This window comes from Humulus lupulus, chromosome 3, assembly GCF_963169125.1.
Source record: "Humulus lupulus chromosome 3, drHumLupu1.1, whole genome shotgun sequence".
NCBI lineage: Eukaryota > Viridiplantae > Streptophyta > Magnoliopsida > Rosales > Cannabaceae > Humulus > Humulus lupulus.
The window spans coordinates 282,224,045-282,251,822 of NC_084795.1; the positions used below are offsets into that span (position 1 = coordinate 282,224,045).

A 27,778-nucleotide genomic window follows, 5' to 3' on the forward strand; every position below is an offset into this window, starting at 1 on the left:
GATTTAGGACATCAATTCTTGAGTGAGAGACGAATAGAGCCAGTTGAGAATCAATCTATCTTTCTTGCGCCAGGTGATGAATTTTGGGTTCAAATCAGGATCACCATCAATAGACTGGGCTGGGGCAGTGTGGGAGCCATCAAGGAAATCCTCGATTCCATTTGCGAGGATAATGTTTTCCATCTGGGCACTCCAGAGAAGAAAATTCTGACCGTCTAACTTGATGGGTAATGCGTGATTCAATGCTTGTGACAGAGCAAGAAATTGTTGTTGTTGAACAGATAACGCAGAGAAATTGGGGGAGAGGATGGGGTTATGGCAGTGCTTTGTGGAGGATCATCATTGTCGGAGGCGGAGGTCGCCATTGGTGAAGCGAGAAATCAAGAAGTGAAGACCGTTTTTAGGCCTGATACCATGTGAGAATTAAGAGAGTGAAGAGAAAGTGAAGAGAGACAAGTGTATGAGAAATGAAATGCTCAGACCATGAATGATCTAAGAGCAGAGCCTTGTTTATATAGAGGAGAAATACACTTTACAAATCAAGAAACGACTCAGTCAACTGACCAAAACTGTTACAGTGAAAGAAAAGAATCACTAAAAGTTAGTTGATACAAATAAAGGATAGCTAAACTAAGTGAAGCTAATGTTCTCTAACATTTATTGTTTCAGATATAAACTATATGTAATTGCATGCACGATAAAATAAGTTGAAATTTTACTTTTATTGTATTGTGTATATTTTATATTATTTTGTATCGATTTGAATTGTTTGATATTCAATATTTACATATGTGTAATTTACAGAAGTTTGTCTCAATTGTTCTTTTTGGCATATAATTACATTTTAAAAAAAATAGCACCCTTTAAGTTGAATCAGTAGTCTGCCACTGCTTATAGGCCTTGTCCCTCTATTTAAAAAAATCCATTAATTTGTAAGAAATTATATATACATTAAGAAACTAAAATGTTATATAAAAAGAAAAACAAATAAGTTCAATTGTTTCACGACAGCATTTCTAATTATCACTTTGTGACAATATGTATTAGGCCAGGCCCAATATTGATTGACCCAAACAAAGCCCAAACCAGGATATAAGGCTGGCTGGAAGAAGGAACAGCCGAAGAAGAAACCAGGCAGCAAAAGGAAGTTGACAAAGGCAGCGAAGAGAAGGAAACAGGGCAAACCAGCAATGCAGAGAGAGTGGGAACGCGTGGGACTCGCAAGCGCATGAAGCCTCGATGGATGCAAGAGTTTGTTAGAATGGAGAGGAGCTGAGGAACCCGCGGGAGCACTAGCAATCTGTTATTTTTTTTCAGTTTTTAATTCCAAAGTTTAAATAGCAGAAAATGTATTTCAGAAATGTTATGTTGATTGTAGAAGCTTATTGGCTTGTGGAGTTTTGTATTGACTCGAACAATACCCCTTTCATTGCTGAGCTATCACTGGTGCTTTCATTGGATCTTCATCTCCAGCATGAAGAACGAAGAACTGGCGGCCATGATTCAGGCAATGGAAACCAATTTTCAGAAACATTCAGAGGAACAATTTGCTCGATTTTCAGCGAGATTGGATGAGCAGGTATCTCGCCTGGATGAGCGAGTGGATCAATTGCAGACACCATTGTCGAAACCTCACCTGGATGAGCGAGTGGATCCATCGCAAACACCATTGTCGAAACCTCACGGACATGCTAGCAGCGGCATTGGGTCTCCGTCTGGGCATAGACCGACAGCAACCGTTGATTCTCGGGAGATAAACTCTCTACTGAAGGTGCTACGTGTGAAGGTTCATCGCTTTGATGGTACGAATGTGGAAGATTGGATTTATAAAATCAACAAATTCTTCAATTTACACGGGGTCTTACCGGAGGTACGTCTGGCTATGGTCGCATTTCACCTTGAGGGAGCTCCGTCGACCTGGTTCCAGTGGATGGAGAAGGGAGGAGGGTTCTCAGATTGGGAATCATTCTTGAGGGCGTTGAGGATGCATTTTGGAGTCTCCATTTATGACGATCCTTTGGGTAGAATTTCCAAGCTGGTGCAGACTGGACGGGTGTCATCGTTTCGGACGGAATTTGAGTCGCTGATGACTCAAATCACAGGAGTTTCAGAACAGTATTTCTTGAATTTTTTCGTGTGGGGTTTGAAGAGTGAAATACGCAGGGAATTGCTATTGGCTAAACCCATCGATTTAGCCGACGCTGTGGCGAAGGCCCAATTGTTCGAGGATCGCAATGACGAGTTACTAGGCCATGTTCGAGGGGAAACGGGACGTTCGAATTGGTCACCCAAGTTTATGAATCCATCAATTCCAGCAGTTCACAAGGGGATAGGATCGGGTTCCAGCGGGTCCAACACAAGTGTACCAGCAACTTCGAAGTTTTCAATACCGAGCACTCCTCCATTACCGGTTAAGAGACTATCACCGACTGAAATTAAAGAAAAACGGGAGAAGGGCTTATGCTTCACTTGCGACGAGAAATACAACTTCGGTCATAAGTGTAAAAACAGGGTTCTGATTCTCTGCACTCAAGGGGACGAGGATGAAGATGAGGAGACACAGGCGGGGGTGGAAATTATAACTGATGGTGAAGACTCCCAAACCGAAGAAGTTAGTCTAAACTCTCTAGCTAATTCGACGGACCCCAGGATATTCGTATTCAAGCCTTTCACGGCAAGGAGCAGTTGGAGGTGTTGATTGATACGGGGAGTAATAATAACTTCATTCAAGAGGCATTAGCAGCCAGATTGGGTCTGACTTGTGTGGAAACTAAACGATTTAAGGTATACATGGGCAATGGCAATTCATTATGGTGTTCACAGTTATGCAGAGGGGTTGAGCTACTATTACAGGGCCATAAATTCCTGGTTGATTTGTACATTTTGCCTATTTGGGGACTTGATGTGGTTCTGGGTATGCAATGGCTTCAGACACTTGGACCGTGCATTCACGACCACAAGGAGCTCACAATGGAATTTCAGTGGCAAGGATCTATCATAAAACTCGCTGGTTCATCGAAGTCCGATGCTCATCAATTATCCATTACTCAGCTGCATTCTATGGTGTGTGAAGGAGACGTGACAGAAATGTTTATGTTGGCAGCAGGCCGTGACAACCATCAACACGCAGTCGGGGAGAAAGAGGAGATCGAAGCTACTTTACTAGAGATAGCCAGGGGTATTCTCACGGCATTTACTGATGTTTTCTCGGAACCCACACAGCTGCCACCATACCATGGCGCAGACCACCGCATCTGTTTACAACCAGGTACTCAACCAATCAGAGTTAGACCCTATCGTTACCCGTATTTTCAGAAGGATGTCATTGAGAAGTTAGTAGGCGAAATGATGAGCTACGGGTTCATTCAGACAAGTAACAGTCCGTATTCATCACCAGTTCTGTTAGTGAAAAAAAAGGACGGGTCATGGTGTTTTTGTGTGGATTATAGAGCGCTAAACAATATCACCATTAAGGATCGATTTCCCATACCCACCATTGATGAGCTGTTGGATGAGTTGGGCGGTGCACAGGTATTTTCAAAGCTGGATTTGAGAGCGGGTTACCATCAAATTCGCATGGCTCCACAGGATATTCATAAAACAGCGTTTAGAACGCATGAAGGCCACTACGAATTCACAGTAATGCCATTTGGCCTTACAAATGCCCCATCTACTTTTCAAGCAACTATGAATCGGGTGTTCAAGCCTCTATTGCGCCATTGTGTGATAGTTTTCTTCGATGACATACTTGTATATAGCCGAACATGGGAGGACCACAGCCAACACTTGCGAATGGTATTACAAATACTAGCTGACCACTGTTTCTTCGCCAAGGCCAACAAATGCAAGTTTTTCCAGCCAACCATTGATTATTTGGGCCATTTGGTGTCGGCTAAAGGGGTACGGGCAGATCCTTCAAAAATTTCAGCCATGTTGGAATGGCCACAACCGCGTAACATCAAACAATTAAGGGGATTTCTGGGGCTTACTGGGTATTATCGTCGATTCGTTGCACACTATGCCTCCATTGCAGCCCCTTTAACTGAATTACTGAAGAAGGATAACTTTCACTGGACGATTCAAGCAGATGCTGCCTTTCATCATCTCAAGTGAGCCATGACGGAGACACCCGTTCTCTCTCTGCCCGACTTCTCCAAAGAATTTATCATAGAGGTCGATGCCTCAAGTGTCGGAATCGGGGCCGTGCTAATGCAAGAAGGCCACCCCATTGCATTTTTCAGCAGGAAATTAGGGCCCAAATTCGCTGGAACTTCGGCTTACTTCAGGGAGCTAAGAGCAATCGTGGAGGCAGTTACAAAGTGGAGGCAATATTTACTTGGTCGACATTTTATCATTCGCACGGACCATAAGAGTCTTAAAGAGCTTCTTACACAGGTTATCCAAACACCCGAGCAGCAACAAGTCCTTCGCAAGCTCATTGGATTTCACTTTTCCATTGAATATAAGGCGGGCAAGGAAAATTCAGCTGCTGATGCTCTTTCTCGGCAACATGAAGGATCCTGTTCATTATTGGCAGCGACTATAACATCAGCCTGTTTTGAATTTCTAGAAGAATTAAAACGGGAAAACATCACCTGTCCATACATGCGAGCCTTACATAACCAGCTTCTAACGGACTCCAAGGGAGTTATTGATTTTTCAGAACGAGATGGCCTATTATACTTCAAACAGAAGCTCTATATCAGTCCCCATTCTAACCTGAAATAGCAAATTATATAGTAATTTCATTCTACCCCAGTTGCTGGACACGTAGGAGTTGACAGAACTTTTTTGCGCTTAAGAGCAAATTTTTACTGGTCCAATATGAAAGCAGAGGTACGAAAGTTTGTCCAATCCTGTGTTGTTTGTCAGACAGTTAAATACTCGCCGAATCCCCCTCTTGGATTGCTACAACCTCTGGAAATACCGGAAAGGGTATGGGAAGATCTAGCTATGGATTTTATTGTTGGGTTGCCAAACTCAGGTGGCGTAACTAATATTCTGGTCGTGGTTGATAGATTTACGAAATACGCTCATTTTGGAGCATTGCCCAATCATTATACAGCCACCAAAGTAGCAGAGTTATTTGCTAACATGGTCATACGCCTACACGGTCTGCCTAGATCAATCGTATCGGACCGCGACCCAATCTTTACCAGCGCATTTTGGAAGAAACTATTCGAGTTGATGGGCACTACCTTGAAGATGAGCTCGGCATATCATCCACAAACAGATGGACAAACAGAGGTAACTAACAGATATTTGGAGCAGTATTTACGAGCATTTACAGCGGATAATCCTCGACGGTGGAGCAAGTTCCTTGCTTGGGCCGAATACCATTATAACACGAGTCATCACTCAGCAATCGGTATGACTCCATTCAGAGCAGTTTATGGCCGAGATCCTCCTTCAATTCCAGCATATACACGGGGATCCACCAGTATCCAAGCAGTAGAGGAAGATTTACTCTCTAGAGACCGTATTCTACATCAACTGAAACAGAATTTGCTCTAAGCTCAACACCGAATGCGGCAACAGGCAAACAAGTAACGGCGAGACTGGGAATTTAACATTGGCGATCTGGTCTTAGTTAAACTTCAACCTTATCATCAGTCAACCGTGGCGAAGCGCCTCAATCCCAAACTTTTCAGAAGGTACTTCGGACCATTCAAAGTGAAGGCACGGGCTGGCCCAGTAGCTTATACACTAGAATTACCGGAAGGGAGTCGTATACATCCGACTTTTCATGTTTCATTGCTGAAACCGTTTCATGGAAACTCGACTCCACAGTGCTATCCCTTACCAGGCCTCAGCATCAACAACAAGCCAGTTATGATTCCGCAGGCAATTCTAGCTCAACGGACAGTGGGCGCAGAGAGTGACAGGAAGTTGCAAGTCCTGGTACAGTGGTCTTTGAGTGCACCTGAAGATGCCACGTGGGAGAATTTTCTGGAGTTCTGCCAACTATATAATCTCCACGACCTTGAGGACAAGGTCTTTGTCGAGGAAGGGAGTAGTATTAGGCCAGGCCCAATATTGATTGACCCAAACAAAGCCCAAACCAGGATAGAAGGCTGGCTGGAAGAAGGAACAGCCGAAGAAGAAACCAGGCAGCAAAAGGAAGTTGACAAAGGCAGCGAAGAGAAGGAAACAGGGCAAACCAGCAATGCAGAGAGAGTGGGAACGCGTGGGACTCGCAAGCGCGTGAAGCCTCGATGGATGCAAGAGTTTGTTAGAATGGAGAGGAGCTGAGGAACCCGCGGGAGCACTAGCAATCTGTTATTTTTTTTCAGTTTTTAATTCCAAAGTTTAAATAGCAGAAAATGTATTTCAGAAATGTTATGTTGATTGTAGAAGCTTATTGGCTTGTGGAGTTTTGTATTTACTCGAACAATACCCCTTTCATTGCTGAGCTATTAATATGATTATATCTTTGGCAATCATATAACTTTATCATCACCAAAGAAACAATATAAGAATAAATTATGATGTGTTATTGATGTGAAGTACATAGTAGATGAGCAGGTCAACTATTGAGATTTTTTAAGTGTTTTGATAGGCGTTCACGTTGGCCAAATTTTTTGACTCGAGTTGAACCAGCATGGGACCTACGATATATGAAATTGAAGCTGGTTCAGGTATCTACACTGTTTGAAACACTAACGAAGGCCTGGAAGAGTTCTATTTTTTTTTAATTTGTAATTTTTGAATATTATTACCCTAGAGCTTTAGGAAACTATATTTATTTCTCATTTTCATTGTTTTGAGACAATTTTGGTTGTTTGAAGAAATCCGCTACATCATCATTCTAGGATCCCAATGAGGCCCCAAAAATTTTTGTATATAATTTTTTTAAAAAATAATATATTTTATATAAGGTCTCCCACAATTCTAGGCTGACCCTGGATTTGTGATATATTTTCCTATTAAAAAAAATTCTCTATTTATATTTTATATAAAAATATATTTAATAAAAAATATAGTATAATAAATTATTTATTAATAACTAACAATATTAAATATTATTACAGAATTAGATAAATTATTTAAATAATTTATTTTTAACTAAAAGACATTTAGTATTATAAATCATTTATTAAATTATAATAAAACATACAATCTTAATTTATAATGCTAAAAAAATATTGGCATTACACTACAATTTATAGAGAAATGTTCCATGTTAAAAGTATACATGTGACGACAATCTCACAAAAACTGTTGTCTCATAATAAATGAAATTCTTGAATTATGTTTGCTGTTTGGTTAAGTTATGTCTTTAATTAAGTTATTGATTTTTTTTTGTCAAAATTTGGTCATTATGAAGGATCTCCATACGGAAGTATATGCCATTTTCAAACAGATAAATGTTCTATTTAAATTTTTTATTGTAAATTGGTAATAATATTTTTTCAACAATACTATACTCGATATTATTAAATTCTTTAGTTTTATTTTTAAATATTTGTATAATAATTATTTTATATTTCTTAGTGAAACAACTGTTAGGTACGTGGTTCCAGAAAAGTTGCAGAATAGCTATATTGATAACATATTAAATGCACATTATTAAAAAACCGCTACAGTGCAGTAAAAAAATGAGGCACTTTTTTATTTGGGGGTAAAATTTCGTTATCCCGCCAATTTTTCTTTTGGGTCACTTTAATCTCTTACCAAAGAGACTTAACAAAACTAAAAAACCCTACACATGTAACACCCCAATTTCCTTAATACGGCTTAGCGCCTTAATTAGGGGGCCGGGAGGCAATATTTGAGTTAATTATGTGCTTATGTGTTATGAACATGTTATTATGTGAAATGTATTATGATATGATTATGCTTGCATGTTTAAGTGTATTAAATATGCCCGTGAGATCGTTTCTTATTAGAATGACATTTTTGTAATTTTGACTCGCTGATGTTATAATTGTAAATATATGTGTGATTCTAATTGTGACCACATTATTATGTGAATATATTTGAGCTACCCGGCACGAGGCTATCCTAGGGAGCAAGTTAGCGGAAAAGTCACAACGGGGTAAAATACTCGGCTCGGGGTGAACTTAGGGTTATTTTGGTAAATTACCTGGAATTAGTGAGTAGCATTAATTAATTGATGAATACTTGATTTGATAGACTTATTTGAGATTAGTGGGAATTATGCCAAATGATAATTTTGTCCTTGGAGGTAACCTTTGAGGTTAGATGGGGCAAGAGGCATTGCGGTCATTTGACCACATGGGATAGCACTAGGCCATCAGCTGGGCACTTAGGCTCACACACGTTCAAGCCTTTTCTTGTGGGCTTTTGGAGCAATTTGGAAGAGCACTCAAGGGGAATCCAAGACTAGACCAAGCTGAGATTTTGGTGAAGATTGAAGGGAATTTTTGTGAGAAAACAACTTATTTGGATTAGGATTAGTGGTTGCTAGGGTCATCTTCATCCCCAAGGAATTCAAAATTAAGAGTTGAGAACCCTGCCTTGGACATTTCAATGGGGTTCTTGATTTCTTTTGATTTTGATTCCTAGTGGCTAGTTTTTGGTTGTTTTGTGATGAAAGGAGTATTGGGTTTTGTTGTCTAGGCCTAGTGGTATGTTTTTTAGGCTAGAATCCATTTAGAAGCATATGGTTGGTTCGAAATTGGGACCTAAATTTGTTGAAAATCGTAGGTTTAGAGTATTGGGGAAGAACACCATATTCTGGGCTCAATTTGCATTTTTGGCGACCTAGCGCAACTGCGCTAGTGTCCCAGAAAGGGGGAAATTGAATTTCAATTTGGGTTTCGAGTTGAGGGGTGCGACCGCGCTAGGGGTTGGCGCGACCGCGCTAGGGGTTGGCGCGACCGCGCCAATGGCCTAGAAACCCCAAACTTTCTCGGGGCGCGACCGCGCCAGGGGCCCTGAAATGATAACTTGTTGAAATTTAAGGGCTAGGCCCGGGGGCTCGAGAATCTTATTTGGGAGTCTGCTTGGGGCTCGGGGGACATTTTTAGAGACACGTTAACTGTGAACAATGGTTTTGAGAGTTAGAGTTCGATTTGGAACTCGGGTTTTGGGGTTAGTTCCTGGTGAACATATACTTGTGTTGTGACTAGGATTTCCGCCAGGCTTGGGTGAGGGATAATGCTCGAGGTCGTTTCTTTATTCGCACGAAGGTCGAGGTAAGAAAACTGCACCCAATGCGTGAGATATGTTGTTAGGACTTGGCTCAGTTGTTAAATGTAAATAGGATTAGGGCTTGGCTTGGTTATCAAATGTAAATATGATTAGGGCTTGGATCGTTTGTTAAATGTAAATAGGGCTCAAGCCCCTATTAACGAGCATAATTATCATTATGCATGTGAATGTCTGTTTAAGCATATTGGAATGTGTTGTATTTGCTTATATGATGATTATATTGTATGTATGATTATTCCTGGTTGGAAAGCTTGACTTATAAGCCGTGGTCGGCACTATGCATATTGAACGCAGGCCGTTATGGCTAGGCCACCCTGGGAGTGAATTATGCACTTGACTGGCTCGTATGTCACTTGAATAAATAGAAGCGTAATACTCACTTGTGTGACTCTGTGATCACTTACTTGTACAATGTGACTGCTTGGTTTCAGTTATTACTGTTAAGCATGTTGTTATATTATGTTGATTATCTTAATCCGTTTAAATATATTTTCTTGCTGAGTATTGGCTCACGAGTTCTATGTGATGTAGCAAGTAAGGGTAAGGAGAAGCTTGGCCAGCCATGAGTTGGAGAGCATTAGAGATGATGTGTACATATGTAGTCTACTCGACCGCCACGATTGAGATATCGCAGGAGAACTAGGGTTGGGCCCTATTTTGCTGCTTTGGTCGGCTTATTTTGTAATCTCTGTGTTGTAAACAATTTTCAAACTTTTATTTCGGGATGCTATGTAAAGACTAAAGTTTTAATGAAAATGTTGATTCCTTTGACCAAAATTTTGAATACATGACCATTAGTTACTTAATCACATATTTTAGTCCAAACGACTCATCGTTTAGCGAGTCCAACACTAATTTAAACACACGTCATAACGGTCATTGATTAGTAAGGCGTTACAACACAATATACTATACCACCCCACCCTCCCTCCATCCACGACTTGTCTCTCCTCCACCCACGGTTAGACAGGTGTACTCCATCCACATGACATCACCCTCCACCCCATCGGCCACACCACCACGTCACAGGTACACTCTTTCGTCTTCGCGTCACTCTGGTAATGGTGGCTTGAGGAGATTAATTAGGTTCTCTTGCTCACTTTCAGCGGTTGTTGAAGTTGCAATCTGATAATATTCAAGTGCAGCAGGATTCTCAAATGGCAGTGGTTTCGTTCCCATCTGCTCAATACACTTATATAGGCCCACCGGGAGACCTCTGTTCCCACTTCCCAACGACATTATATATGACTTCGAAGGCTTCCCTCAACCTATATGCATGTACCAGGTCACCAAAGTTGTCGTTTTTATGGTTTATTGGGGAGGAAACCAACCTGGCATTGGTGGGCTCTAATCTCAACCTTCGATCTGATTTTGTTCACTTTTCATTATACATTATGTGCTCTGCTCATCTCATCACCAGCACAATAAAAGGAGAGCCGAAAAGGAAATGGCAATAAAAGGAAAGGAAAGTCTTGAGGAAACTTCCTATTTAATAACCTTAGCACCCAAAATAATTTGAATAAAATTGCATATATTTATCAAATTAATTATCATCATGACTAGGATAATTAATAGAGACAAATTAAAGGATAAGGAAAAGCACGGCAAAGACCAAAGAGCTGGCACCTCAAGCACACTATAAATACACACACACACGCACTAATCGTCGTCTTCGATGACTGTTCCCCCTACTTCTCACTTCTCCTTTTTCAGTTTTGATTGTTAATAAAAAACAAAAGAAAGATACAAATTATGGAAGAGCTGGTACGTTCTTGTTTTGGTGTTGTTTTTAGTATGGTTTTGTTCACTCTCACCGAAGCTTTCGATGTCACCACCATTCCTTTCGACCAAGGCTACAGCCCTCTCTTTGGCGATGGCAATCTCATTCGCTCCCCCGATGGTAGAGCCGTTCGACTTCTCCTCGACCGTTACACAGGTAAATATAAATGTCTTAGATTTGCATTGATAGATGTGTATGTATACCTATAATATGTTGATTAATGATTAATTTGGAGAAAATCAAAGGGTCTGGTTTCATCTCATCGAGTTATTACAAGCACGGATTTTTTAGCGCCAACATTAAGTTGCCATCAGAGTATTACACCGCTGGAGTTTGTGTTGCCTTTTACGTGAGTACCACTGAATTAAACCCCTTATATTTATAATTTATATATTTTTATATAAGACTGGATATTTGTTATAATTTATTAATTAATTTGCAGACATCGAACGGCGACGTATTTGAAAAGTCTCACGATGAGCTGGACTTTGAGCTGTTAGGGAATGTGGATGGGAGGCCATGGAGGCTTCAGACCAACCTGTATGGAAATGGCAGTACGAGCCGCGGCCGAGAAGAGCGCTACCGCCTTTGGTTTGACCCCACCAAAGACTTCCACCGCTATAGCATTCTTTGGACCCCAAACATCATTATGTACGTAACATTATTACCTACTTTTCTTTATTTCCTTATTAATTATATTTTTATTTTTGGAATCATAATAATTTATTTATTAAAATGTAAATTCATTTGTACCTTCCCTTTTTAATTTTGATTGACAAAATTATATACGTAAATTAAAGGAAAATAATAAATGAGAGCGATTTTAGTATATTTGAAGTTTTTCCACGTGGCAAAAATATCAATTCATATTTATGTTACTGTAGAAAATAGCACAAAATTCAATGCCATTAATTACAAATTGTGTGACATAAAAAATTAATATATATAAATTTGCATGCATGCATGCGTGCAGATTTTACATTGATGAAGTTCCAATAAGAGAAGTGGTAAGAAGTGAAGAAATGGGTGGAGACTTTCCAACGAAACCAATGTCCTTATATGCCACAATATGGGACGCAAGTAGTTGGGCCACCAATGGTGGAAACTACAAAGTGAACTACAAGTATGCCCCATTTGTGGCTGAATTCAAAGACCTAGTTCTTCAAGGCTGCCCTCTAAACCCTACTCAACAAGTTCCACCCACCGTGGCTGGTTGCTCCGAGGAGAATGCCGCACTCGAGAGAGAAGACTATGCAGCCATCACGCCCGAGCGCCGCTCCGCCATGCGCAAGTTTCGCCAGCGTTACATGTACTACTCTTACTGCTATGACATGACGAGGTACCCTGTGCCGCCGCCCGAGTGCGACATTGTCCCCTCCGAGAAGCGGCGGTTCAAGGAGACAGGTCGGTTGAAATTTGGAGGAAGCCACGCTGACATATAATTAACACTATGTATGGATCCAAATTATTTATGTCAGTAAATTAATTTTTTTTATATTGCGAAGGAATTCAAATTTGGGCCCTAGCCTCTTCAGTTATAAGTTTATGAATTATTATGTGAATTTTTATTTCATTTATTTATTTATATTGTTGAGTCAGAAATTTTTTAAAATGTCATGCCTTGTGTCTTGTTTTGTTTTGTGATATTATAAAGAAGGGCCTGGCATGGAGTTTTTCTCTAAGCATTGGAGTTAGGTTGGGTTAGTTAAGGCCTTGAGTTTAGAGAAAATAGATGGTTATATGTGAACCAAAATGAAGATTTTCAATCCCAATATTGGCCATATATTCTCCCCTCATTTCATATTCATGCTTACGTACTGTTCCTTGTTTTTTTTGTTGTCAAAATCTACCATATTTGATTAAAATTGCGTAACAACATAATTACAAATGAGACTTCCAACAAAGCTGATCGTCCATATCCTGAAGGCATGCTTAGCCAGTCTATCAGCCACAATATTAAAATTGTAACTAACATGAGAAAGAGATATTCCTGGAAAACTAGACAATAAAACTTTTATGTCATAAAAGATAATCCATAGCTTATTTTGATACATTGTATTGATACCAAAAACTGAGACCAAAGACAGGAATCCGAGAATAATGTTTTTACTAGTAGACCAATATTTTGAGCCCATCTTAATCCCACCAAAAAGTACAAGTGCTTCCGCCTGAAAAGCCGATAATGACCTTGTATCACAAAAAGGCCAACTCCTGTAAGAAACTTTTTTTAAAAATATATATTATTAAGATAAGATTTTATTTGATTTGGAAATATCAAAGTTAGACCTTACATCTCTTAGTAATAAGATCAAAATTAATTATGAACCTTGTAGTAGCTTCGACAGAGTTGCTTGTTTTTGTAGTCTTTCAATTATTTTTGTTGATCTAAATGGTATGGATCGAGAGGACAATTATCAAAGAACTGCCATTTGAACCAATATTCTTCATCTAACTTCTAACACTGTGATATGCCGTCACTTGATAAGGCTGAATGTTTACCAGTGACAAATTTTATAATCTTCAGTCTCTACTACTCTCTACCATATAAATGTATATTATAACGTTAATTTCGTGTCTCCATCAAGCTGTTTTCTCTTGTAGTGTGAAATTATTCTACTACCTGCTTTAAAAATTTAAATCTTATTATTTTTGGGAATGAATGCTTATTATCTTTCTATGATATATACGGCATGTAATTTTCTATATTAAGTAAATAAAAAAGAGTTGGATGCTCATTAATTTACCAGTCCCATATCATTTTAATTGGTTTCTATATCATACATATATATTTTAAACACAAATATATTGGTGTCTGCTCAAGACAATTGTCGTCGGTAGAACCCAAAATGACATTGGTAGAAGTTCTACCATAATGTGCTGTCGGTAGAAGTCCGTTTCTACCGACGATATTTTATGTATTGTCGGTAGAACTTATATAATAATAACAGCAAGTGGTCGGTATATACCTTAAAAAAATTATTGGCAGAAATTCTCACCAGTTGGGTTATTTCTCAACAACATGAAAACTCGATCGCCAATGACAACTTTAAATTTATGAGTTGATTTATTTTGGTAAGATTTTAGGATGTTGAGTATATTTTATATTTTAAGTATCGATTTGAATTTTCTTTTAGGGGATGATATAAATTGCTTGATATTCAATAGTTATATTTGGCAATTAGATAACTGGTTGTCTTTTTTGGAGTATAAAAAGAAAATATGCCCACCCTTTAATCAAATCAACAAATAAGAGACATACATTTTGTAATTATCAAGCCAAGTGAAACACCCACCTCAGTTTCTCCTTTCATTGAAATTGATCAACACAAAAAAAAATTAATATATATACACACATACATATATTTATATATATACATGGTAACATATATATTAGTATACATATATACAGACATACACATATACACAGCCACACACATATTAATATATATATATATACTAGATACAAATAACGTACAATGCGTGTTTATATAGTTTTATCTATAAAATTTCTTAATTATATTTATTAAATTTATACTATTGTTATATAAATTTCAAATAAATAAACAATATTATATATAAAAAATAATATAAACATATTAAATGAAAAATTAAACCAAAATATTGTTTGTGATTTTTTTTAAATATATATAATATGATAACTATTCTTAAATATCAATAGTCTGTCTAAAAAATTTCGACACCTCGTCTGAAATTTCGACAGTCCGTCTAAAAATTTCAACACCTAGTTTGAAATTTCAACAAATTTTAGACAGCCTAAAACTTTCGACAGGTTGTCTGAAATTTCGACAAGTTGTTTGAAATATCCAAAGAGGCTCCAATAACAAAATAAAACATCATATATCTTAATTAATATTTTATAAACTTAAACAAAAGTTAATCTTAATGAGTAGTAAATATTTCATTCAAACTACTATGATGATCAACGAATCTAATGGATTCTAATCTTTATCAAACTACTATGATGAACAAGGATTGAGTGGTAGATATTCTATTGAGGTATTACTATGATGATTATCTTTATGGTATTAGTGCAACACTTTATCGTATAGAATTTGATCTGAATTATATCTTTTTGACAATTAGTCGTGAGTTTCGACAACTTGTTTAAACATTTCGATAGGTAGTCTCAAATTTCGACAACATGTCTAAACATTTTCACAGATTGTCCAAAAAGTTTGAAATGTACAAAAAGGCTCCAATAGCAATATAACGATATATATATTAATTATAATATCCTAATTAGCATTTTATAAAGTTAAACAAAATTTAATCATTATGAGATTATGATGATTACAGATTGAGTGGTACATATTTCAACTAAACTACTATGATGATCAAGGATTGGGTAGTAAATATCCTATTGAGGTACTATTATGATGATTCTCTTCATAGTATCAGAACAATACTTTATCATGTAGAATTAGACCTTAATTTTACCTTTTTGACAATTAGTCGTGAGTTTTGACAACTTGTCTCAAATTTCGGCAGGTAGTCTCAAATTTCGACAGCATGTCTAAACATTTTCACAGGTTGTCCAAAAAATTTGAAATATACAAAAAGGCTCCAATAACTATATAATGATATATATTAATTATAATATCTCAATTAATATTTTATAAAGTTAAACAAAACTTAATATTTATGAGATTATGATGATTACAGATTGAGTGGTACATATTTCAATCAAACTACTATGATGATCAATGATTGGGTGGTAGATATCCTATTGAGGTATTGATATGATGATTATCTTCATAGTATTAGAACAACACTTTATCATGTAGAATTGGATCTTAATTATACATTTTTAATAATTAGTCGTGAGTTTTGACAACTTGTCTAAACATTTTCGACCACCTGTCTATATATATCAATATGTTGTCTTATAATTCAACAACTGATCTAAAATTTTTGACCACCTGTTTCTATAGTTCGACATGTTGTGTTATGTTTCGACAATCTATCTAAAATTTTCAACTACCAGTTAGAAATTTTGATATGTAGTCTAAAACTATCAACAACTAGTTTCAATATTCAGGCAACCTAGTTAAAACATTACATATCAAACCAAGTCCAAAATAAATCCAAAAATAATCATTTCTTGCATGTGGTTTTGTTGTGTTCATAACATCCACAATTGGAACACTTCCGTTGCTTTTTTTCTCCATCAACACCAGAAACCTTACCCTTTACTTTCTTTGATGAAGATTTAGGTGTAGAATTAATCTTCTCCTTTGGAAACTCTCATCTAGAAGGATTCGTTTATTCTTTGGTCTTCTTGGGGGAACTAACTTCACTGGTTTGATAACAACTTAGGACTTAACCTCTTTTGGAAGATGTCGTTCTATTTCATGTGGTAAAGGGTAAATAGATTAGGCATAAGCCATCCTCCAAAATTCAGTGGTGTATTTTGAGCATTACTTATATACATCTACTCCACGATACATTGTCGCAGCTACGCCGTGAGCACATGGAATCTTATCAATGACAAACTCTCAACATGTACAAGAATGTTGCGATCATTGTCGTTATCTTGCAATTGCCATGTAAATAAACTAACAATGTCTCTACTATTTTTTTTATTGCAATTGGTTCAATCTTCACCATTGTGGTTATCTTATAAGTTATTTTTATATCGAAGATGTTGCGATCGATTTCTGTACTTTCATAAATGTGTTCAACTATCTCCTCATAAATTAGGTTAGTTTGTACAAAACTTGATCTTGATCGTGAGCCATTTAAAATCAATTTCCACGAGTCTTACATCTGGAAAAAAAAAATACAATAAAAAAATATAAATTATTGGTATTACTTTGATTGAACAGTTATATAAAAAAAATGAAAATCAAGTTGAAAATCTAGAAATTCGACAACCTGTCTAAAAATTAGACAACTTGTCTGATAATTCGACAACCTGTCTAAAAATTTGATAGGTAGTTGAAAATATACGACAATCTGTCTACAAATTAGACTGCTTGTCTAAATTCCAAAGATGGTCTAAAAGTTAGATAGGTGGTCGAAAAAATACGACTACTGGTGTGAAATTTAGACAGCTGGTCTAAAATATTAGACTCCTTGTAGAAAAATTAGACAAGCTGTCAAAAAATTATGGGCTTCTCTATCTTGAAAATGGCCAAAACCACTATTAAATTTTTTAGATTTTCAAGATTTAACCTCCATAAAACTCCAGAAATAAACCTAAATCCTTACTTATACTTTCAATATACTAAAACACTCATTTTTCATTTTAAATATACTAAAACAATATCAAAAATCTCATTTTTCATAAAAATATAAACCAACCTTTTGAATGGGTGGTGGTCGGATTTGTGGGGAGACGGTGGTAGCCGATGATGAGCAGTGTTCACCGACGGTAGCGGTGGCAAGGGGCAATGGTCGCTGGTGGTGGTGGTAGTGGCGGCGGGATGAGAGTGGGTGGTTGTGGATGAGTGTGGGTGGATGGGTGACAGGAAGAAGATGATGATTTTTAAGGTTTTTGTTTTAATTTATTATTATTTTATTTTAAGGGTAAAATAGGTAATACAAAAAGTTTAATAATAAAATAAGTCATTTAGCTAAAAACTATTAACACTAAGCCAAAGTACAAATCGCACTATAAAAAGAGGCTATTTTGCAAATGAGCCCTATAATAAAATGATGAATGAGACATAAAGTTTTCAATCAATATTGTCGTTTAGTACTTTGTGCTTTAAGTTGGGACCCACTATATTTTTATATATATATATCTATATACATTAGTGCATTACAAGAAGAGCATTGCTAAGGGGCACAGAACTGTCTAACACCACAAGGATGTGACATATTGTTATTGATGCAATTTAATATCGAATCTCACATATTTTAATTTAATAAATATTATGGAGTATCGCTAACCAACCATGGAGTGCCACCTCATGTGGTGTTGAATACCTTAAAATGTGAAATAGCAAAACTCTTACACGAAACAATACACTTGCAATGCAAGTGTACGTTAACGCTTTCACTTTTTTTTCTTTTATTTTTTCATTATTTGATAAATGCACGTCCAAATAAATTGTATAGTCAATAAATTAAATCATTATCCTTTTTGTAACAAGGAATCTTCTATATGGTCCTAAAAAGCGTCCACAAAAAAGTAGCTAGTATAAAATAAGTGTTTCTATACCACTTACAACAACTACCTACACAAGTATATTTATTTTAATCAATTTATTAATCTAACTTTTGCAAGTGCGTATGCACTTGTGGTTTAAATTAAAATAATAAATCCATTCTAATTTTTATATACTATTAGTAAATTTCACATAAAAATTATAAACACAAAATAATTAACAAACTAATAATAATTTCTACACACTACAAAAAGAGATTATTACAAGTGTGATACAAATTTTGCTTAACCATTTATCAATAATAATAAATGTGGAGAACAAAACACACATGATATATAAGAATAAAGAAGAACACTATTAAATTACATAAGTATAGTTCTACTACGTACGGTAATCTGCCTCATTATATTGAAGTACTCGTTTTTTTTGGTTGAAATCTTTTTTGGAGAAGAAGGTGGAGTGGACTAGATCACGAAGGACAGGAAATACAAGATACCCAAATAAAGTTATTGGAAAAACTTGAAGTGTAATAGTTATGTAAGGTAGCGCAGTGGGTCTGCTCGGTGTGAAGGAGAAGACACAGAAAGACACCATCATGAAAGTCACAGAGATAAAAAGTGAAATAAGTCCACTTATAAACGAGCACGGCAAAGGTCGAAACAGTTCTTTCTCTGTAAATCTGGAGATTAGGATGGTCAAGAATAACATAATAGATGTTACTGAAGAAGACATGGCAATGGAATTTGATACCAAAAGAATGAGAGGTGGTCGGTTGTTATTACTGTTCTGACTTGATTGAGGGTTAGGGTTTGTAGTCGTTGTAGAGTTGTCATTTTGATTACCAAATATGTCGAAAGCTTCTTGAAATATTACTGTAACGATAATTGTTGCGACAATTAGACTTATTTCTGCATTGTGTTTCATCCATTTCTCTGCCTCTTTCGTCAAATTCTTATGTTCTTCGGTGAACAAATCCTTCGGTGTTCGTCCATCTTTATTCTCTTTGGTCTTAAATGAAGGTTGCGTAATATTCTCCACTTCCTATAATTAATAAACAATATTGTCCATCAATCCTTATTATAATATAGGTTTAATAATGTATGATGATGAAATAATTTGAAAATCGTAAACCTATAAACAGAATATTAAGGTACCCATGCATGAAATAATTACATTTCACCTTATTTATAAATCTATATATATATATATATGGGAATTCTGCGGGATTCACTTTACGCCCTACCGGTGGAGCTTTCAGCTTTCTCAACCCGTGAACAGTTTTCAGGGTGATTTTTTTTATGACCGTGTATATTGTAGCTATTTAGAGCATCCTGCATACTTTCAGAAAATTCCGAATAGTTTACAGTATCGAAAGCTAAGTTCAAACATATTGTTGCACGCGTGACTAATTATTTTTATGCGCGTGGAAAGCAACATGTTTGAACCTAGTTTTCAGTATCGTAAACTATTCGGAATTTTCTGAAAATTTACAGGATGCTCTAAATACCTACAATATATACGGTCATAAAAAAATATTCACGCCGAAAACTGTTCACGAGTCGAGAAAACAGAGCTCCACCAATAGGGCTTAAAGTGAAACCCCAATAAAAAATTGTCATATATATATATATTATAGATGAATTTGAAGAATCAAAGAATTTATACCTTGAACCACAACATTTCTTGTCGCATTTGTAGGGCTGCACCAGAGACAGCATTAAGTCTTGATTGGGAGGGTAATTTGGCTGCAAGATGCAATAAGCTGTTTCCTTCTGTATCATCTTCAAAAGTTTCTATCACATTTCTTGCTATTCCTATCTCATGTATCAATTTAAAGATTTTCACATGACGTCCCAGAATTGCATGGTGAATAATGGTATAATTATCTCTATAATCTTTGATCCAAATTGCTTCTGGGTATAAACTTAAAATCACTACCAAAAAATCAAAATTCCCTTGACGTGCTGCTTCTGTCACAAAATTAAAGATGCTATAATGTATAAACCCCGCAACTCTATCATAGTCATAATTATGATGTATTAGAAATCGCTTCCAAAGTGTTCTGACCAACCTCAGAGCGGGCAGCTCCTTTGGCCGTCTGCGTAATAATCTTGATGAAATGAAACCTAATAATAAGAAGAGCTAGATCAGTTTCTTTCCATTCACGTACGATGCATTTTTTTTATTGATGAAATAACCTTGAAAAATATAGAAACCAATAAGTTTATATTGAGTTCTCTCTTTCAATGTTGTATTTCAATAGAGTTTTTTTAGACATTTGTAGAATACTTATCTTATTCTAAAATTTCTAGTAAAGTATTTCTAAAAAGCTTTAGTATAGAACTTACTAATTATGATTAAAAAACAAGTAAATTTATGTGGTTAAAATTCCTTCAAGTTATAGAAAGATATAACAACAAATAATTATATCCACAAATGTAGAGTTACAAGAATTAAAAAATCATCAATAAAAATCTACTTCTTTTTACTATACTATAATCTCTGGCTAAAACACAAACCCTACTACTCTAAACCAAAATACATTTTCTTCACTAGTCCTTTGAACAATATTAACTACACTCACACATAATATCTTAACCCCATTAAACAAAACTCCAGAATATATATATATATATATTTATATTATATACATTGCAAAGAGAACTTACTTTGTATCCCTCGATTTTTATCATTTGCAAAAATGGAAGGATCTTTTGAGATAAGTAATGTAAAGCTGTACGTGTACTTTCAAGGTCGTCAGATATCCATGCGAGCCTTGAATCTTCACCTTCATTTTCAAGAATAACATTTGCCAAATCTGCAATTTCGACACATAATCGAACAATGACAGTAATTATTAATTAGTAGTTTTTCAGTTTTAAAATTTTTTAAACATAACACATGCGCTAAACAACAAATTAGCTCTTTACAGTTTTTCATCAATTGGGTTTTTTTGTCTCATGGCATAATATTAGAAGCAAAACAATACATTCACGTGAGGAAAAATAATATAAAATAAAAATTTAGACCAGCACCAATATACCAAGACTGTTTTATATTGATAGATGCAATTTAGATGGAATCTCATATATTATATTTTAACCAATAATAGTTTAACCTGTCACGCATTATTAGGTGCCACTAGTGCACCTTGCAATTCTCTTTGTTTATTATAATATGTGTCATAAAAGCTTTCTTGAAGGATATTACCTCGAGTTTACTGATGTAATAACTCTTGTGTAAGAAAGCATGATATGGGTCAAAAGTTTTTTTTCCTTTCTTTTTTTTGACGAAAACTAAAATCAACATAATTATTATATTTAACAAAAGGTATATCATTTTTTGTGATGTTGGACAATGTTGATGCCCCTTATATATGCCTCTCACCCCACAACCCTTTCACTTTTTTTACTCTAGAAAGAAAAAATTCAGGCGTTCTTTCTGTCTATGTCCCTTCTCTCTCTCACCGCCAAAGTCTTTTTCATCCCCAAACTCTCTCTTAACTTCTTTCTCTTCATTTCTAACTCTCTTTCACACAATTTCTTTTCTGATCATAATGAAGGCAGACGGGCGTCGCTGGCAGCGAGTGGCTGGGCTCACGGTCTAGGCTTCAGTAGGCTTCGAGAGTGAATGGGTCTTGACGATCTTGGCTTGAACGAGGATTGGCATCAACAAGGCCTCGACAACAGGTTTGGTGGCTGGGATATATATATATATTGAATTCATTGTCTTTGTTGTGAAGAGATGAAGATGCAATTAGGCTTATTATTCGTATTTGATGATTTGGTGGTGATAAGTTAAAATTGATTTGATATAGGTTTCTTATTCAGTGAGTATATCACGCAGCTCAGCCTAATAACACTTTTATGACACTTTACACGCAAAGTGTCATAATTTTTTATAGTAGTGTCAGTAACTAATGTTGAGAAAAATGAATTTTGTAAAATAAACAAAAATGAGTTTAGATCTACGTACCGTATAAATCACTGTTGACACAATTGAAAAATATTCTGTATCTCTCAATTTCTTCCATATCAATCTTTTCCTTGGTAGTATAATGATACAATATCGATGCTATTTGCCCATGTCCAAAGCTAGTAGCTATGTATAATGGCGTCACATCCTGGCCACCTCGAATCAACAGATCGCGGCTCATAACAGAAGACTGAAGAAATATTTGAACGATGTCCGTAGCTCCAGCTACAATAGCCGAGCAAAAGGCCGTGTTGCCTTTATTGTCGCGCAAGGTCGGATCAATACCACGCTCGCTCAGTAGCATTTCCACAAACTTAGACTGTTTTGCACCTGCCGCAACATGCAGAGCAGTTTCGAACGTTGCGCTCATAATCGCGGCGTTCACTGTTCTGGTGCGTGAAAATTCATCAGGTTGTTTGTCTAATATCCTTTTGGCCATTTTCAGATCCCCACTGAGTGCCGCGTGATGAAGGCCCTTGCAGATCCACCAATATTCTGTTTTTCAAAAATGTCAGTCAATATTAACAATTCGAAAAATGTGAATAATAAAAAGTAAAGTGACAATGAACCCATTAGCTATTTCAAGACCCTTGGGGAGCATTTAATAAATACTGGTCAAAGCACATAAAAAAAAATTGCATTCAAAGGCAAGAAAAACATGCAAGTAATATAAAATATGCTAATTAGTCACGCGATTGAGTATGATTTATAAAAGGCAATTGTTAAGTGGTGTATAAGAGATTGTACACTGCTATTTGTGCAATATAGTATCGGATCTCATATATTTTAATTTAATAAATATTATATTGTATCACTAATCAATTATAAAGTGTTGCATTAAGTAATATTAGACATCTTAAAGTTAAATAACACCATACTATACATAAGCATAGCAAACTGCACAACAATATAGCCTAGTCGCTATTATGTTTGGACTATACGAAATGTGACAAAAAAAAAATGCGTTTCTGGTCACTTGTGTTGAAGAAATATAGTAAACAATAGATGTTGGTTGTAATATCTTGTGAACATACATTATTATTTATTATCACAAATCGCTCTCTCCCTCGATAAACTCATATCCTCTGTTATTTAAAAATGGAATTGTAAATAAATAAAAGCTAATATGAAATTTAATTGTTATTAAAATGTACTCTTAAGATTATATTACAAGTATATTTTAATTCTTTTTTTAAGTACATAATATTCTTACATAAAACGAAAAGTGTGTTGACACAAGTCTTCAAATTTCAATAACTGATCTCATGTCAATTTTGAAAGATAAAACTTATGACCCTCATCAAGTTAACGTACGCTAGATAGCTGTAACTTTCGGTTAGTAGCAGATCGAGCCAGTAGGATTACAATGAGAAACCTATTTAAATTTTATGATAACTTAAGAGGTTAAACTGTAATAATTATTAAATTAAACTGTGAGATCCGATATTAAATTTCACCAATAACAGTATGATACTTTTTTATAATTTTAACAATTTTCTTTTAATATAATTAAAAATTTATCAATGGAAGAACTCTCACTTTCCTCTACTACTCAATTCTGGCCTACTTGTCTTTAAAATCACTATTTTTTTTCTCGTACAAAACTTCCTATCCTCTCACCCTCGAAGAAAACATGTAGAATTTATTCTAACCCAGCCTTTCAATTTATTAATCTCTCTTTTTTATTGCTCATAGCTGGCTGGACACTTTTTTCATCTCTCTCTCTCTTTCTCTTCAAATAAGTATTATTCCATTTTTCTTATTACATATATTTTCTTTAATCTTCAGAAAAAAAAAAAAAAACTACTTTTGGGGTTTTGATAAAGTTTTAACAGAAGTTTGGTGTTGTTTCCGTATTGTAGAAGTGATAATAACATGATTAATATTATGTATATTAACAAAGAGAGATACATGAGGTTGCTAATTAATTGTGTTCATGTACTAGTAATCTAACATGATAATCAATGATGATATAAAACAATAGGTAGACCTAACCTCTGTTGAGTAAATGAGACGAAGCCTGAAATTCTGGAGTGGTAGGATCTGTTGTGTAATGATCATCATCCATTTCTTAATCCATCCACTACACACCTAAAATATGTAATATACCAACAAAAGAGTTAATCATAAATATACACACTATAATATAATAATTATCTATACAAATAAAAATTAGAGGCAATTAAAAGAATAAGTACCAAAAGAATAATTTCAAAAAGGATTGGTTGAGCTTGGAATTCTGATATAAAGGCTTCGAACTGGAAATTAATGAAATAATTGAATATAGATGTATATATTATACTGACCAAGAAAGACAGAGCCCCATATGATGATGAAGAAAACAAGTTGAAAGGAAGTATTTATATAAAGATTTGCAACATTCTCAGTTGCCATAAATATTTTTTTTTTATCGAAATTAATTATTCTAAGGGAATGAGATGTAAACCTAATTAATACTACTTTTCTTTATGGCCCCTTTAAATAGAAATATATCAAAAGTATAGTAACTTTTATAAACCATATGAGTGTTAGGTAAGCACACTACAATTAAACTAATATTTGTAATCAGAGGCTGAGAAAAACAATTGAAAAAAAGTTTTAATTTATTGCAGGAAGAAACAAGGAATATTCTGAGACACTTTCTTTCAATTTATAGAAAAGCTTATTATACTTAATCGTGACTGTTTTTTCATACTTTGGCTTCATCTAATGCGAATTATTCGTGTAGAGCTAGCATGGCATTTGATAAGTTATAATAGAATAAAGCAAGGAGAATTAGTATATTTATATCAAGTGTACGACTGTGTAAAGACAAGAATAGAAAGCTATTATATTATCATTTTTGTTATAAGATAATAAAAGGGATCAGATAAAATACTACTAAATCCTTTAAAGAATAGATTACGTTCTCTACTTTTATAAAATGATGAAAGGAATTTTGTTCTTTCTATAGATAAACCCAAAAAGAATTAATATATATGAACATGACAGAACTAAAGACACATTTTGATGACAGGGGTCAGTCGGCATGCTTTGTTGTTTTGTTATAATTATTCGTATAATACATTCTTTAATTAATAAGCTCTTGGCCATAAGCAAACCTACCACTCCTAATGGCTATATAGTATATATACTCCTCCATATATATATAATTTCCTTAAATAATTTGGACGTAGATTTCTTATAATCTATATCAAATTATAATTTAGAATCTATAAACGTTGAAGCTTTGTATCGGATTTTGGATTTTATCAATGAAACTTTTTAAGAGGGATACTATATAGTAGAGAAAAATATATTCCTAAAACTCTTCCTAGAGACTCCTTTTAATATATTTTTCTTACTGTATATATAATTTTTCAAAATTTTATAAAATTATATTATATTTAACTTAAAAATTTTCTAGAAAAAGAATCTTCATTTTTTTTGTTTGAATCCAAATAAAAATATATATATATTTTTTTTTTAATTCATTTTTTCCTCTCTTAAAATTCAAGATCCAAGAGATTCAATATTTTTCCATAATATTCGAGCATATATACACTATAAGAAACTAGAAAACATAACCGCGCTTCGCGCAGTCTTTTGTAATTATTAAAAAATATACATATTTTAAAATACTTTTAGGAGAATGCTACGTCATGGATTCTTTTTCACCCTACTTGTACAACATGTTCCTTATATGAACACGTGAGAGCATATTGAATACAATTTTTTTTTTCATAATGGGGTCCATTGTATATCAAATCTCTTGCAAGTTTTTGAAAAATTCTGAATAATTAAAGTACCGAAAACAAAGTTCAAAAAATTTGTTGTACGTGCGCATTTATTTTTTATTATTATTTTCATTATTATACGCTTTGCGTGATTTTTTTTATAAAAATTCTAAATTATGTATATGAAAATTTATGTTTTGTGTAAGACTTATTTTGGGCGATTACCCGTTTGAACCTTTTATTTTTAAAAATTAAATTTTAGAACTCGTGTTTTATCAAAAGGTTAAATATAGGATTGGATAGATCGAGTATTTGAACATTGTATTTTGGCCGATTACCCGTTTTGACCCTTTATTTTTATAAATTAACATTTGGACCATATATTTATTCAAAAGGTTAAAAATTCTTTATAAAAATTAAATTATATATAATGTATGTTTTTTTGTAAGGGTTCACATCATTTTGAACATTGTATTTTAGCCGATTACTTGTTGGGGTCTTTATTTTTAAAAATTAACTTGTGGACCTCAAGTTTTGTCAAGATGTTAAAAATAGGAATAGATAGATTGGTTATCTGAACACTATACTTTGGCCGATTACTTGTTTTGACTCTTTATTTTTAAAAATTAACCTTTGGACTATGTATTTATTCAAAGTGTTAAAAATTCTTTATAGAAAGTAAACTATATATACACACCATTTTGAACTTTGTATTTTAGCCGATTACCCGTCCGATTACTCGTTGGGGTCTTTATTTTTAAAAATTAACTTGTGGACCTCAAGTTTTGTCAAGATGTTAAAAATAGGAATAGATAGATTGGTTATTTGAACATTATACTTTGGCCGATTACTTGTTTTGACTCTTTATTTTTAAAAATTAACCTTTGGACTATGTATTTATTCAAAGCATTAAAAATTCTTTATAGAAAGTAAACTATATATACAGAACTTTGTATTTTAGCCGATTACCTGTTTGGACCCTTTATTTTTTAAAATTAACTCGTGGACCTTATGTTTTATCAAAATGTTGATTACTCATTTGGATAATCTTTTATATACCGCTTCAAAGATGTTATTTTATTAGTATATTATGTAGTATATATTTGTAGTTTTTTTTATTATTTTATTTTTTGTTAGTTCATTAGGTATTTAATTCAAAAAATATCTTATTTAAATATCTAAAAAAATAATGTTTAATGTAGTTTTTGTTTTATTTTATTTTTTGTTAGTTTATTAGGTATTTAATTAAAAAAATATCTTATTTAAATATCTAAAAAATAAAGTTTAAATAATTATTAATAAAAAAAATAGATTAAAGGAGAAAGTAGAAAAAATAGTTTAGAGTAATTTTAGAAATAAATAAAAAAAATAGATTAAAGGAGAAAATAGAAAAAATAGTTTTGAGTAATTTTAGAATGACACATCATCTCCTTATTAATAAAAATGAATAAAAAAATTAGATTAAAAGAGAAAATAGAAAAAATAGTTTGGATATTAATATTGGTTCCAAAAATCTTCTAGGTACTCTAATATCCAAAATTTTCGTTTAGGGATATTTTAGCAATTTTTTTATAAAAAAGGGTGTTCCGGGCCTTTTTTGGCCTACCTGGAAACAAGTGAACAATGTAATCTTCCAAATCCACGAGAAGGGGTCCTCGAGGGCCTCCACGAATTCCAGAAGTATAGCTCCTTAGGGGAGATCCAAGGTTAGTCATGTCTATGGTGACTCATCGGAGAGCCTTAGAAATCCCCAGAATGACCTCTCGCAGGGTTCTCATATTTTGGACTGATGAATTAGGATCCCATATGCTAAATCCTCAATTTATAGGTCGAGACGGAACTTTGTTTTTCCAAGATCCTTCATCTCAAATTCTTTCTTTAAATAGTCTATAATATTTGAAATCTCTTAAGAATTTCTAATAATATTTAAATCGTCAACATATACACAGCAACAATGACGTGCCCACTATTTGATTTCTTTACAAAAACGCATGTGC

General features: G+C 34.5%; 1 protein-coding gene across 1 annotated transcript; it reads left to right on the forward strand.

Moving 5' to 3' along the window:
* Positions 1–10,929: 10,929 nt before the first annotated feature.
* LOC133825811 (probable xyloglucan endotransglucosylase/hydrolase protein 30) lies at positions 10,930–19,682 on the forward strand. The gene is made up of 5 exons (XM_062258707.1): positions 10,930–11,113; positions 11,203–11,306; positions 11,400–11,608; positions 11,931–12,387; positions 19,632–19,682. Exons 1-5 carry the CDS (start codon positions 10,930–10,932, stop codon positions 19,680–19,682), a joined length of 1,005 nt encoding a protein of 334 aa, XP_062114691.1.
* Positions 19,683–27,778: the final 8,096 nt, after the last annotated feature.

Coding starts and splice junctions, on each gene's coding strand:
- LOC133825811 (XM_062258707.1), top strand. CDS start 10,930: ATGGAAGAGCTGGTACGTTCTTGTTTTGGTGTTGTTTTTAGTATGGTT. Junction 11,114..11,202: donor TCTCCTCGACCGTTACACAG/GTAAATATAAAT, acceptor AGAAAATCAAAG/GGTCTGGTTTCATCTCATCG. Junction 11,307..11,399: donor GAGTTTGTGTTGCCTTTTAC/GTGAGTACCACT, acceptor ATTAATTTGCAG/ACATCGAACGGCGACGTATT.